At 38.3% G+C, this 15,746-nt stretch overlaps 1 protein-coding gene across 2 annotated transcripts in view; it reads left to right on the forward strand.

Annotated features, from left to right (window-relative positions):
• LOC136246404 (pleckstrin homology domain-containing family G member 1-like) overlaps positions 1 to 10,695 on the forward strand; it is a 32,075-nt gene extending 21,380 nt beyond the window's left edge. For both annotated transcript variants that reach the window (XM_066037784.1, XM_066037785.1), the window contains 10 exons: positions 1,987 to 2,127; positions 2,964 to 3,056; positions 3,232 to 3,318; positions 3,770 to 3,806; positions 4,891 to 4,944; positions 5,593 to 5,630; positions 6,488 to 6,511; positions 6,658 to 6,859; positions 8,217 to 8,395; positions 9,916 to 10,695. In XM_066037784.1, the coding sequence (XP_065893856.1) occupies positions 1,987 to 2,127; positions 2,964 to 3,056; positions 3,232 to 3,318; positions 3,770 to 3,806; positions 4,891 to 4,944; positions 5,593 to 5,630; positions 6,488 to 6,511; positions 6,658 to 6,859; positions 8,217 to 8,395; positions 9,916 to 10,551 (1,491 nt within the window). In that variant the 3' untranslated portion in view covers positions 10,552 to 10,695. The remainder of the gene's footprint in view (positions 1 to 1,986; positions 2,128 to 2,963; positions 3,057 to 3,231; positions 3,319 to 3,769; positions 3,807 to 4,890; positions 4,945 to 5,592; positions 5,631 to 6,487; positions 6,512 to 6,657; positions 6,860 to 8,216; positions 8,396 to 9,915) is intronic.
• The last annotated feature ends 5,051 nt before the right edge of the window (positions 10,696 to 15,746 follow it).

Genomic DNA, 15,746 nt, shown 5'->3' on the forward strand with positions numbered 1-15,746 from the left:
AGTCCATGTGTATTGTTGTACCTGGGCTGGTAGTGTAATCAACTCACCCTACATTGATTATCCTACAATATAGACTACATGTTATTTGTATTACAAGTAGACTTACCTTATATGAGTTACCACAACTGAGTGTGTGTGTGTACTAATAGTAATTTAAACTAACTGCAGGGTGTATAGTACTATGTAACCATAAGTTTGTGTAGTTTGTTTAGTGTCATTAGTTTCTGTGTATGTTGTTTGTACGTATGTTTGTGGATGTTGGTACTGTTTACTGCTAGGTGTGTGTCTGTAGTATCGAACAGTATGGTAGTACTGTTAAAGTAGGGATCCCCCCGAAAAAGACGGGCACTGCCTAAAGTGCCGTCTTCAAAAATCATCCTAGACACATCTTACGCCACGAAAATCACCTTTACGGAATAATATTAGTCCATCTAACATGAATTACAACATTAAAAACAAGAAAACACTTACCAGTGACCAGATGTAGAATTTTTTTTTAAATTGCCTAAACTTGAAGTTTGGTTTGCCTCACTCACTCACTCACTGACCGCAGTCACAAGCCTAGAGGCCATACAAAGCAGTGCATGACCATTTTATGCCACAATAACAAACTCACCAGTGGGATATACCTGTTGGGGTTCCAACAAGTGTAGGCCCTCTGTGTCTTGTCGTTTCTTTTATCTTCAGCCATACCGATGCATTAGTTTTCTGTATCTACACTTTCAGCAGCATATTTAGACACTACAGAATTATTTCAGGGCCGGATTTCAGAAGCACTTTAGTCCCAGCTCTACTGTAAGAGGTATACTAGCTAGATATCTGCAACTTCACGATTGAGATGCCGTACACGATAGGTTTGCAACCACACCCATCAAATAAAGATCTAGGTGTGATGGAGTGCGGAGACCACACCTCTTACTCTTAACCGTAACAATCTAGCTAATTACTTAATAACAGTAAACAAGATGACCTCACCCCTTAACTATTGGTCTAGCTAGCTGCACACCAGTTTGTTGGCTCGAGATACTCTAATACAACAGTCATGTATGATATTCTAATAGAACAGTCACAAGTTACACTGCAACTAGCTGTGCTGCAACAAAAATCTAAACAAACTAGTATTTTTAAAATTATTAATTTAAGGGATCCCTATGCAACAAAAAAAGTAGCGAAACAAGAGATGAATGATGGTATTACAGCATAGCTCAGTGGGAAAGTCCCTACTTTGGCACATTAGCATAACAATTATTTTGTTCAATGCCAAAGTAGGGACTTTTTCACCTAGCTATGCTGTAATACCATTATTCATCTCTTGTTTTACCATGTGTGTGTCTTCAGTCGTGTGTGCATAGTGTGTGTGTGTGTGTGTGTGTGTGTGTGTACGCGTGCATATGAGTGTGTACGCGTGCATACGAGTGTGTGTGTACGCGTACATACGAGTGTGTGTGTACGCGTACATACGAGTGTGTGTGTACGCGTGCATACGAGTGTGTGTGTACGCGTGCATACGAGTGTGTGTGTACGCGTGCATACGAGTGTGTGTGTCGGTTGTGTAATGTGTATGTGCGTGCGTGCGTGCGTGCGTGCGTGCGTGCGTGCGTGCGTGCGTGCGTGCGTGTGTGTGTATGAGGTTGGTGCTGATACCTGTATAGTATAGAGTTACTCTGAAGTTCAAATAGTAGTTCAAGCAAGCTATGTCCTTTGTACCATCAAGCCATAAGTTGTGTAGTTTGTTCATTAGTTTCTATGTATGTTATTTGTACATACGTTAGAGACTCTTGCTCCTCTGTGTGTGCGTGCGTGTATCCGTCCGTCCGTGCTTGTGTGTGTTACCTGTATAGTTACTCTAATGGAACAGTCACTGTTGAAACTGTGTTATTGTCATAAAGACTACATTATTGATTTGTATGTGTTTGATGTATTTAACATGTATTTCATGTATTTAACATGTATTTCACATACAGTTAACACTCTATTTCACTACAGGACACATTCCGGTTTCTCGGTGGCAAGCCAGTCAATGCTAGTATCAGATTGACAACGGAGAGACACTTATTCCTCTTCCAGAGGTTACTGTTAATGACTAAGAAGAAAGAAGATCACTTTGTGTGCAAACAACGCATTAATGTATGTAAATGTGTCTGTCCATCAGTCTGTCTGTCTGTGTGTATTATAGTACAGAAGTGTTCACATACAGTCAGCTGGTTGTTATGAATATCATTAAGGTGCTAACCTGTTTATCCCTTGACCTGTGCTGACGTAGTGTCCCCTATCTTTATGTACTGTTAGTGTTGAGTTGTACTGTGTCTGAGGTGATGGGATACACTAGGGAGTGTTGTGTGTTCTGTGTAGTGTTGTGTCATGTTGTGGGTCAAGGGGTGCCTTTCTTTGTACCATGTGTGTGTTGTGGGTTGAGGGGTATCTTTGTTTTGTCATAAGTGTAATGGTGTGTTGTATGATTGATAACTGGTTTGTAACAACTTGATGGAAAGTGATTATTGCACGTGTGCTGACAGTTTCATTATATAATATTAGTGATCGGTTAATATAGTAGGTTGTAGTTAGCAATGAAACACATAGTCATGACGATTATTGGCAGAATTTCAATTTGACAGATATGCCATTTAAATTGCCTGCCAAGTAGACCAAATATACAGTGGTCCATCTATTATCCAAAATTGTTGGGCTCTGAGTGCATTCAGATAATCGAAAAGTTTTGGATATACTGAACCTCGTTCCATTACTCTAATATAATTCACACCTTACACAAAATACTCTAATAGAACAGTCATCAGATAACAGAATGTTTGACTAATTGATTGCCAGAGAGACCACTCTGTAGTATTGCTTGCATTATATAGGTATGCATTTTATGTGTGGGTGAATGTGTATTGGTATTTTTCGTGTGTGCGTGTGTTGTATTACCAGTGTATGTGGTATGTATGTTGTGTGTTATCTTGTAGGTTGAAGACCTACAAGTGTTAGGCTCCATTCCCAGATATCCGTCATGTTTTCAACTGAGACAAATATCCACTACCAGGGTGTTCACATTTCAGGTGAGCTCATTGTTATATGTAGTGTAAGCTAGTGTGTCTAAAGTGTAGTGTATCTAAAACGTAGTGGTGACAGAGTGTTGCCATGCTTTTACACTGCATGGGTACAATGCAAACTCTTTCAAATTCCAATGTATGCTGTATAGTGGAACAGTGTTCACATGTTATCATCCAACAGGCTCGTACTGTGTCACTCAAAGATGACTGGGTGAAGGTGATCAACAGAATATTAGTGGATAGTGTTGATATGGACATTCCTAATAGGGTAAGTATTGTACTAGTGTCTTGTATGTGTATGTTATGTAATTTGAGACAACATCAGGATTAAAAACAAAGATGCCGGCCAGGTAGAATATCACATACTTAACTTATCCTGTAAACCTGCATTGAACTTTTGTAGAATGTGTGTTTACACAATGTGGGAACACCTGCCAACATTACGGTACAAATAAGTTTGTTTGCTTGATAGTTCAGGTACACAAGAAGAACTTATTTAATGGATTAATAACTTTAAAGAAGTTTGTACAGTGAATTAACTAATCTGCTACCTGTGCAAAGTCTTGTAATGGACAAGAAGACTTTATATTACTAAATTTAATTATTCTTCCCCTAATTGTACCATATGTGATAGTGACATGACCTTTATCAGTCAGTTGTTGTTACTCCACGTCTGACCTTCATTTAGCAGTGTCAACAATGTGTTCTGTTCACTGTAGGCCAAACTATTACTGTTTGCTGGAATACCGGCTAGCGGTAAGTGTGTGTTGTGTGTGTGTGTGTGTGTGTGTGTGTGTGTGTGTGTGTGTGTGTGTGTGTGTGTGTGTGTGTGTGTGTGTGTGTGTGTGTGTGTGTGTGTGTGTGTGTGTGTGTGTGTGTGTGTGTATCATATGGTATGGGAGCACTCGATTTGGGGTGCACTTTCCTACCAAAAAAAATTTTTTTATATCAAAAAACAAACTCACAATACCCTGTACAGGCTGTACCTCCATAACACCTTGGAATTATTGGTTAGGTATAACCAAGCCTAAGCATGTCTTCTGTATATCTGGAAATGCTTCTAATATATATATTTTTTTAAGTCAGCAGAATTTTCTACTCACTGACTGACTCACTGATGACTCACTGACTGATGCCTTCAGAGAAGCGTCCCTCAATAATGGCTAAAGAAGGCTATAGCTTAAGTTTTTCATTATTATTATTAGATGTTACTTTAGTAGTTTGACAGGTGCCTATTAGCATACTACACATAATGGACTCACCTTAGTTCTCCTTTGTGCTTCACTGGCAGTGCAAGGTGTCGATCCACGGTAACACATGATGGCTTGCTTCCCTACATTTGTACGGTTCCAAATTTTCCATAGTACCGGCAGAGGCGCTTCTCATACTATCCTTCATTTCTAACGTTGTGTAGCAGGCTGAACGTAGCCGAAAGCAAAACATATTGACTTTCCAATAATTAATGGTTGGGGCACAAGTTCAGGCGAGAAAAATTAAGTCCAGTGTCATTCTTTCTTTTGATGCGGTGTATGCGAGAGTTCATCAGTTGTGATTATTATTACAAAAGAAGTAAATAAACAAGTTCAAAGATATTTTTTTGGGAATTTTAAGTCAAATTAGGGATCATAGAAAAAAGTATTGATACAAGTTGATGTTCCCTGTACCTACAGATATACCTTATTTGGTCATGGAGTAGGTTGTGTATCTGTAGGTGTAGGTGACCTCACTTGTTTCACTACTTGTTATTTCTATGATCCCTAATTGAACCTTGTACTGTAAGCACATATCAGGTTGTACCCATATATGGTAGTATTCTGATCATAATAGTTGTGTTACACAGATCATCACAGTCTCACTCCTGATATGGGCAAGAAGAAGAGACATGGAACATTAGGTTAGTAACTGACTGTAGTCTCATTATGTAATGATTAGGGTCAGTTCTGAAGCCAGCGTCAATATTAGTTGATTGACAAATTGCTGTATAGTGGGTTATTTTCAAAGTAGAAACTTTCGCAGAAGAGACAATATCTGAATTTTGAAGGTTTAATTTTAAATAGTGTACATTTTGAAAATAAATGGAAATTCATGTCACAAATGTGTGATATGTCTGCATGCTTACCAACAACTTACTAATGGAGTAATTCCCATCCCAATGTACTGGAGGAAGTCTGGGGGAGTCTCAAGTGGAGCAAATTCTAATCGGCCACTGGCTCGATCACATGTCAGTTCTCAACAATGGCAGGTCTGTGATCAGCTGTTCAATGATACTGCTAAACCATTACAATCACTAATACTGTGCTAAAACACAAGCTCGGAGCGATGCCAGTCATGTGAACTTTTAATTATGCCATTTTATTTTCAAGCAGGAGGTAATTTATTTTTGAAGAGAAGAGCCTCTTCAAAATAATCCAAACAAAAAACCATTTGAAAATAACCTGAGATACGGTAGTGATGCTGAAACTTAAGTTGGTATAGTCGGCTTTGTACACAGTGAGCAGGTCTCAGTACAATGTTAATCTCATGATGTTGTTTCATATTCCAGATGTTGCTAGTGGCAAGAAAGTACAGAAATCTAGTTCGGTTAGTTATCACCTCATTGCATGGCGTTGATATTGTGTGTGGTGTAACATTGCACTTGAATTTATTAAACTTGTTGAGTTGTACATTGATAACTGCTCTATTAGAGTAGTTGACTGACTGACTGTTCTATTAGAGTAACTTAAAGAATTGATATTATTATGTTGTTGCTGTATAACATCAGAGTGGATTATAAACTGGTTGTCATTGATTTGACATCAGACCACACTATTACCTATTGGACCAGTCAAGCATGGCTGACCACTTTCTGCTAAAAGGATGAATATACTCTAATATAACAGTGGTGTTTGAGTTAGTTGTCTGGTGAATGCTCGGTGACTGACCATTATAATCCTCCCTTGATAATAGTTCCACGTAGATCTGGGCGGTATTGAAAAATAGCAAATGGTATACCTTCCATAAAAAGTATCACGGTATTACTAAATATTACGGTATTACTAAATATTACGGTATTAATGTAAAAGCCATTAGTATTAAAGTAACTGCCATTTACCTCAACAAAAGCACCAAATACCCATGGTAGCTCAGCAAACCTCAGGTACAAATTACCACAAACAAACTTGTTTACATAGTTTGGTTAGCTGACTACATCAGCACCTGCCTACAAACATTGTCACATGTCTGGTTACCTTCTAAATATGGGATGAAACAAGCCCACAGGGAGGCCATAGTGCCCAGACGGTATGGTGGTATTAAAAAAAGCAGGTGGTATCAAAACCTGTATGACTTAAATATCACAGATTACAAACAATACCAGTATATCGCCCAGCTCTAGTTCCACGTTAGGAAAAAGATTATCAATACTGTATTCTTTATTGCTCTTTATTTCTTCCACACAGTTCCGTCGACAGAACACACCATATGTAAGTAGACAATTGTATTGTGACTGTTTGTGTATTGTGTGTAAACTGTTTATATGTACAGGTATATTGACATACTGTAAGCCTCTAAATGTTTGTAGTTATTTCATGTGTTTCACATAGCAAAATCTCACCACACTTTCTTACAGGACCACCACAAGGCTAGACCATTACATGTAGGGAGAGCAGAGTCACCAGATGAAGCAGCATTTCGTAGCAGAGCTCACACGACAGCCACCACCACCAGCCACAAGTCTTATCTTAAAAGTAGCAGCTTGTTACGTCATGAGAAGGGACACTCTAAATTACCAAATGTCACTAGGAATGACCAGACAGATGCAGTAACACCATGTTAGTCTCTGTGTGTGTGTGTGTGTGTGTGTGTGTGTGTGTGTACTGTAGTGTGTGTGTGTGTGTGTGTGTACTGTAGTGTGTGTGTGTGTGTGTGTGTGTGTGTGTGTGTGTGTGTGTGTGTGTGTGTGTGTGTGTGTGTGTGTGTACTGTAGTGTGTGTGTGTGTGTGTGTGTGTGTGTGTGTGTGTGTGTGTGTGTGTGTGTGTGTGTGTGTGTGTGTGTGTGTGTGTGTGACTGTAGTGTGTGTGTGTGTGTGTGTGTACTGTAGTGTGTGTGTGTGTACTGTAGTGTGTGTGTGTGTGTGTGTGTGTGTGTGTGTGTGTGTGTGTGTGTGTGTGTGTGTGTGTGTGTACTGTAGTGTGTGTGTGTGTGTACTGTAGTGTGTGTGTGTACTGTAGTGTGTGTGTGTGTGTGTGTGTGTGTGTGTGTGTACTGTAGTGTGTGTGTGTGTGTGTGTGTGTGTGTATGTGTGTACTGTAGTGTGTGTGTGTGTGTGTGTATGTGTGTACTGTAGTGTGTGTGTGTGTGTGTGTGTGTAGTGTGTGTGTGTGTACTGTAGTGTGTGTGTGTGTGTACTGTAGTGTGTGTGTACTGTAGTGTGTGTGTACTGTAGTGTGTGTGTGTGTGTGTGTGTGTGTGTGTGTGTGTGTGTGCTGTAGTGTGTGTGTGTGTGTGTGTGTGTGTGTGTGTGTGTGTGTGTGTGTGTGTGTGTACTGTAGTGTGTTTGTGTGTGTACTGTAGTGTGTTTGTGTGTGTACTGTAGTGTGTGTGTGTGTACTGTAGTGTGTGTGTGTGTACTGTAGTGTGTGTGTGTACTGTAGTGTGTGTATGTACTGTAGTGTGTGTTTGTGTGTGTGTAACCCAGGATTCATGGCTCTGCATCAGCATATCACAATACCTGATACCATTACTTATGGCAGCAACCATATTAAACATGGCGTGTTGTGCTATCGAATGGTGAATTATATATTGACCATTTCTTTTTGAGGTTTGCATGCTTATTTTACTTTTTTTGGTCTAGTAGGTTTTACCCCTTGGCACCATTTTGTACCTTGTTTAATCATTAATAAAGGTGTTTATTACGTAGCCATAGTACACCTGTATGGATGATTTGTTCTTTGTTTATAGTCATCCATAAATGGCAGCATGAAGGGTTAATCCATGTGTTTAGAGTAATGTTATGATCAGTAAATATCCTCCATTACCAGTAGCACTTCCCACTATAGTGGACATCACAGTAGCCCTACTGGTCAAATAACTAAAAAATCCATAACTTTGAAGTTGTATGAATCAGTTTGGTGTCCATTGTATTGTGTGTTAGTTCTCTATTATGATACATCTCCCACCTCCACTAGCTCATACCCCAGTTCTGAGGAGTAGGAGTACCCATGCTAGTCCAGTGACAGACAAGAAGACAGATGACACCAGGAGGTCATCAGACATCACTAGTCCTACCCTACTGGATGATGATGATAGTGATGAGATGGAGGAGGGCACTAATAATAGTAAGGTGGTCAAGAAGAACTTCTCTAAGGTGTGTGCTTACCCTGTGATTGTGTGTGTGTGTGCATGCGTATGTTTGAATATGTGACGATCTCAGCGAAATTCTACCTGACCTCAAATTTCGTTTTATTTTCTCAGCTTTATCTAGTGTCCAAATTATGGTTAGCAGTTTTGGAGTTATAGTACTAAACAGTATTAGGAAAAGCAAAGAAATCTAAATATACAGTAACTATACACTGCAGACATTTTAATTCGTTGCCATAACTTTTGTTTTGCGTTGGTCTACAAAGTTGGAATTTGTTCACCATGAATTTGCATATCAATCTATCATGTGACCATCTCAGCAAAAACCCGACTTGTTCGTACAATTTCAGTTTTTTTTTTCTCAGCATTACCTGCAGTGTCCAATGAATGGATCACCAAAGTTTCGGCTTATTGTGATGAGTAGTTTTGGAATTATAGCGCTAGACAGTAAGAAGAGCAAGATAATCGATTTATACAGCGACTATACTGAAAATAAACTACTGGCACTTACATTCGCAGCCGTAACTTCCATTTGCGGTAGTCTACAATGTTGCAATTTGGCGTAAAGTGTTCACCATGAATCAGCACATCAGCCAAGGTATAGTGTTAACCCTGTAGTCACTTGCGCATGTGGATATGAAGATGGTTTGGTAGAAGAAATGATGACAATCTTGTTTACGTTTACCGCATCGTAAACAAATGCACGTGACACGCATACCATTAGAGCTACCGAAACGAAACAAAGATTTTTGAACTCTCCATGAGCAGGCAAATAAGATGGTATATAGTTTTAATCAATTTGAGTCTTCCTTCTTCGAGTACTGGCCCAATAAAAACATGCATATTTTTTCTTTGTAGCATGCGTAATTTTACGAATTATTATTTTAATATTTTTTTTCTCAATAAGCATGCTTGTGCGAACAAGTCAGGTTTTTGCTGAGACAGTCACTTATAATTTTATCACTGTAGTCACATAGACATCACTTTTGTTTACATTTACCACATCATAAGGAAACACACATGGCATGCATACTGTTGGGGTTACTACAACAAAACAAATATATTCAAACTCTCCATGAACACACGAACAAGATGGTGCATAGATTTAATTGATTTGAGACTTGCTTCCCTTGAATAATGGCTCGATTAAAATTTGCTTGCTTATGTTTTTCTTTGTAGCATGTGTAGTTTCATCATTTGTTTTAAATTTTGTTATTCTCAAACACGTAGTTGTGAAAAATAAGCAGGTTTTTGCTGAGACGGCCACATACACTACCCCACTTTACGTGTGGCTGGTGGCCACCTTGTAGACAATGTTACAGAAGCTGTATCCATACAACATTTGATTAAAGAGTTCTTGTGAGAAGACCACAGTAAACCAATTACAATGTCCCCTTAGATTGTGAAATTAGCGAGCTACTGACTGAATCATACATAATAATAATTTATTATTATGTTGTATGTAATGGAGTGTGTGGTATTCATAACAAAGCTTGTAAACAATGATACTGTTTTGTTCCATTACAGTCCAGACATAGTCGTCATAATGCTGTAAAAAGAAGATCCACTTCATCAATAACATCACCTCCAACTAGCCCCACCTTCTCTGTGTCCAGTGATGACCAACCACCAGCTAACACTTCATTACCAGTAGCAGAATTAGAGAATTTACGATGTGTGTCACAACACTCCAACTACACTAGTGTATCTAGTGCTGCTAGTATGGATGATCTTGTGATTGCTATATCATCACCTGATCATGTACCAACTGAAAATGGTGTATATTCTTCTGACCTCAGTGAGTTTCCATCTGTTGGAATACCTGCTGGTAGGAAATTACAAGAATCTTCATTAGTAGTGTCTACTAGTGATATCTGTCTGGAGAGTAGAGATTCACCAGTCAAGTCACCGGTCAAGTCACCAATAATAATGGTGGATGTGTTTGATGATGATGTGTTGTCAGGAACTGAAGACGGTTGTATGTCTCCCACAACAGAACTACATGCTACTAATGGTGCTGCTACACATGATTCCATAATAGCTATGCTAGTGAAATCATCTCCAAATTGGAGGACTCACCTGAAGCAGCAGCTGAGATCATTGTACCAGATGTTGATATACTGTCACAAGAGATTCTCAGCCACATATCAACAGTGGGGATGACACTGGATGAAGATCTGTTTGCTAAACTACCTGGTGAGTGTTCTCCAGTGATACAGCGAAAATACTCACAAAACTCGGAACAAACACCTTTTCCATCTGCCACAGTCACATCCACACCACACCAAACAGGAATGTTTCCATCCTCCAGTTTTATTGATGACACAAGTTATGATCCAAGTTCATTACCTGGTTCTGATCACGGCTCATCATTCTCTCCAATTGGTAGCAAGGATAGTTCTACTCCTACCACAAGACATCGTTATCAAAACAGTCATCAACTTGCCCGCAAGATGGCGTCGTCAAATATCGGTACTGTGTCCAAAGATTCTGAACATTATCATGTACACGTCAGCCCTCATGTGAACAAACACTCCAAACAGATCAGGTCATCAGTGGCATCATCTAACTTGATAAACAGTCCACATAGTTCACCAAAATTTACACAACATGATAAATACCAAGCTAGTAGTGTGGCCTCTCCACCTGTTAGTCGTCAGTGGAGGGAATTATCGCCACAGAATAGTGATGAACCAAACGAAGAGTTTGTGTTACCTCCACCACCACAATTCCAAAGTGGTGACATAACTGATACATATGACACAACGCATGTAGACGATGAGACCGTGTTCACTAACAGAAATACAGATAGCCCAAGGCGTCAAGGAATTGCTCGTTCTAGTTCATCGGCTTCTCGGTTGACAAATTCCAAAGAGCATTCTTCACCAACTACTAATACAAAGAGTCTTGATGGTAGGAAGCACTCTAGTGCCTCAGGGCTACTCAGTGTAGATAATGGAGATGAGGAGGTATTGTTGACTGACATGTTGAAGAGCTTAGATCAAATGGCTGAAGAGAAGTATCATGCGGAACTACGTCGCCAGTTGTCTAAGGAAAAGAACTTGACCATTCCTAGACCAGGGGCAAAAACTGAAAAACCACCAGAGAAGAAAAAAGAAAAGAAGAAACCCAAGCGTCGCTCCACAGTGGGGATATTTAGTTTTGAAGATCTCATCAAGCAGAGCATTCGAGAAGATCGTGCAATTAGTAGTGCTGACTCCCCACCTAACTCTAAAAATGATGACAACAAAGTTAAGAAGCTTGCTCGAGAATATTCCAAGAGAGTAAAAGATCGTCCTGTGTTTGGCAAGAAACGATTTTCAGTTCATTCCTACGAGAACTTTTCTGGCAGTGAGACCAACACTCCAGAGTTAAGAGCTAAAGACCCGTCATGGAAAACAACTGCTGATGAACACAGAATGGCTCATTCCCGAGGACCACCACTTTCGCCATCTGTTGACCCCAAAAGAAAGCTACCATCAATATCATCTGGTGCTGAGATGGATTTCTCTAGTTCAGCTGGGAGAGGTGTATCGGCTAAAAGTAGTTCATCAATTACAAGCCAAACAACACGAGACTACAACTCCCACCCTTCACCAAAGATCAACAAGTTTAAGAGCAGTCCTGTAGTACGAAGCTCCTCACCGATTAGGTCAAGAATTGAAGGATTTGAAATGCTCAGTCAACCAAAAGATGACGTTGCAATTCCTCCTAGAGTAATTGTCGGTCAGTCGGATCTCTCAAAGTCAAAAAATCCCTTGCAGTTTCCAGCTAAGGGAAAATCATTTGTCAATGTAAATCACATGAAATCTCAAGAGGACTTAAATTCTACTAGTAATGGTGCTAACTCTAATGTAGTAACTGGTAAACGTCATGAACAACCTCACAATCTCTCAGTTCACTCTAGAGAACTTAGTAAAAGTCACGGCTCTCTAAATCCATCTCGTACTAGTTCTAAACAATATCGAGGGCTAAGTGTGTTTAGTCCAGACAAGGTTGATGACTCTGATGTGATCTATCGTCCTCCCAGTTATGGTGGAAAAGATGAATTTGAAAATATTAGAGTAAAAGGCGGCTTTAAAGGCTGGGTAAGAAACATTGTTGACAAATTTAGCAAGTGACCTGCAAACCCCATGATCTATTTTGGAGTGAGGATAATTATTTTAATTATGTAAATAACAATCTTTTTTATGTATTAAATTGTATTTAGCTGGTTTGTGAATTTTATTGTTTATTTGTTATTTTGGAATGTGAAATACATCAAATACAAACTGTTTATAGTCTCATTTTTGTAAATACTTATAATTATGTATATATTTATTATAATTTGTATCATTTTCCATCGTGAAGTGTTTCACTGAACTACTGTGTAGTGGGAGGTATTTGTAACCCAAAGTGGTGCATGTCTTCTAACTTTTCCGAGTTTTATAACTTGTAGCATTGATGTATAATATACTGTGTTACACAACAGAATAAAGTTTCAAGTGATTTAACAATTCCAGGTCACATGTGATGATGCCTTTGTATGTACACTGTAGACACGATACTGTTCAATGTTTGACGCTCTTAACAGGCTATGTAGTTTAAACCTAAAAACTTAGATTCAAATTAGAGTTCTAGTTGTAAATCTACTACCAATGCTTGTAGAACAAATACATAGGCATGCTATCATAGCATAACAGGAAAAAGATTTGTACCCTCGTGTTACAAATAATAATTATTTTATGAAACAGTTTAAAGATGGTGGCAAACACAACTAAGATACTAGCTACACAATGTCAGCTGAATTGCTGAGCTATTAATTATTATTAAAGAAGATTTAATTTTATAAGTATAAAAATAATTTTGTGACCAGATTTGACTAAACCAGCTGTGCAGGCTTCCACTCATCCAGATTTGTGATTTTAAATCAACATAGGAGCTAGCTATAGTACGTTATACCCTATCACTTTTAAATTTTGACCTGCCATTGCACATACTGTACTGTATGTGACCCTACTTTGGAAAACCATTGCATACATTTGGGCACATTGGCCAATTTTCTTTTTTATAGCTACAATGAAGCACTGAGTGGTTATCTACCTTGTGTGAAAATTTTGTGATGATACATTGAAGCATTTCAAAGACATGGCCAATTTACTGTCTAATACATTACAAACTAACTTTTCATTATCAGTTTATAGAACTGTATAGTGATCAGGCGTGACAAATTGATGACAAATCACTTTGTTGACAAGGATCTTCATTCTTTAAATTTAAAATGGATGAAAAGAGATCTTGATTAAATCACTTGTACTATTGTCTAAAGACAAGAAAATGTTTGGTTTTGGGAATGAACAAATCACCCAATTTGTAAGTCAATTGCTGTCCCATGCATTGTGAAACTACTACATGGTCTGATATAATTGAGTATATCTCCTAGAATGAAGAAGCTATGGGTGTGAAATTTCACAGTAAGAAGGCTTAGTATATAATTGCTTTATCAGAATATGCAAAAAAAATTAGTTTTAAAAATATTGCTTAAAATTTCAATTGAGTATTCCCACAAATTTTTCATGCGCCCAAATGTATATTTCCAAAATATGGTCACGAAAGAATTAATTGAAAGAATTGTGTGAAATTTTTAGGTCAATGTGTGACCGGATTTGCGAAGAGGGGTCTTCTAGCCTTTCCAAGTTTTATGAGTCATAATTAACTCATGTGTTAAGCCCATGCATTGTCTTATAATTACCAATAATCACATCCAGGAATAGTGCTATGTTAGGAGTGTAAGGTTACCAAATATCAAGCTGGTACTACACTCACAAGTCAAGTTATAGATTGCCAAGTACATGCAATTGGAAAGGTTATAAGACCCCTTTCACAGAAATCCAGCAACAATATTTATATATAGCATACTAAGTGTCAAGTTACAAGCAGTTAAATTCAAAGAATTGAATGTGTGTGGAAGCCAGCTGATCTTGTCAAATCCAGTCCCTAATGGTACTTTTTTATTAATCACAATCAGTTTTTTTATTGTTGCAATTATACTTATACTTCATTATGCTAACTTGCAAGTTACGCACTTAGCTATAGCTTATGTTATAGTTGCAACTTCTGCAGGATTGTAGTTCATTGTACATTATTGTAATGTAACTATTCACCTGCAATACCTCTTTAATCTTACACTTCTATATAATATATATTATTATCTGTAATAATAATAATGACCAGATTTTACAAAGCCAATCAAATAATTGCACATCAAACTAACACCACCAGTGGATATATAGCTACCACCCTAGGCCTGCCACCTGACCACTCGCCACCCCACTGCCTAGCACCCACTACCACCTGGTAACCCCAACCCACAACTGCCATATTATTTGGCGGGAAACTCTGCAAGTAGCTGCAACTACAAGTACTGGAAGTGGTCTGCAAGGTAATAATAGATTGATGCATCTCTTGTGTACATGTTATCCTTGGCAATTGCAAGTTGTGCTGAAAACTGTTTTCCAATGTGCAATTTGTGGCCAGGCCTGCGAGCACACAAAATTTACCTACTTTTTGAATTTTCTTGACTCATAACTATTTGTGGTTATCATATGGCCATTTCATTTTCAGCACTTATTAAACGTTAAGGTAGCTCAAGTGACAGAATACAAATATTTCATTGTATTACTGAGATACGACTAGCTATGCAATGGGGTATAGTTTGTGCCCACATGCCCTGTTTTTATATGCCTGTAGCTGGTCACAAACTATATTTATGAAACCTAATGGGTCTGTGGGGAAGGCTATATACTATATACAATACAACAACTGGCATTTATTGCTTTTAGAGATGTTTTACATGCTACGCTTTTCAGTGACTTGAAATAATACAACAGCTATTTCTCATACACTTCATCCTTTATTACCAGATTACGTACCAACGTAGCAGCAATACTCCCTGAAGTAACAAAGAAGTTTACAGATTTGCACAGGTGGTACTAGCGACTGACTACTGTTTCTTGCTACAGGGAGTACTTAGCACTGATATTAGCAATGCACATAGATGGAATAAAATTGTCTGTAACAAAATGACGGCTATCAAAAATAGATCCTAAACTACTTGCAATACTTTTCAAGGATGAGTACATAGATAAGCCAATACATGAAGGTGACTAGTGTATGTATCTGTAATTATTATAAATAGTATAACGACAATTCACAAATTAAACATTATGTATCACTGATCAGTACAACAATAGTACAGTTGAACTGAGTCCTTAAAAAGAATTACACCAGTTATAGAAATTTCGTAACTGTGACATGCTAAAAATAAATAATTATCGTCATTAAAATGTCTGACACTTTATGGCTGATCGATGTTTTAC

The sequence above is a fragment of the Dysidea avara genome, chromosome 2, assembly GCF_963678975.1.
Source record: "Dysidea avara chromosome 2, odDysAvar1.4, whole genome shotgun sequence".
Lineage (NCBI taxonomy): Eukaryota > Metazoa > Porifera > Demospongiae > Dictyoceratida > Dysideidae > Dysidea > Dysidea avara.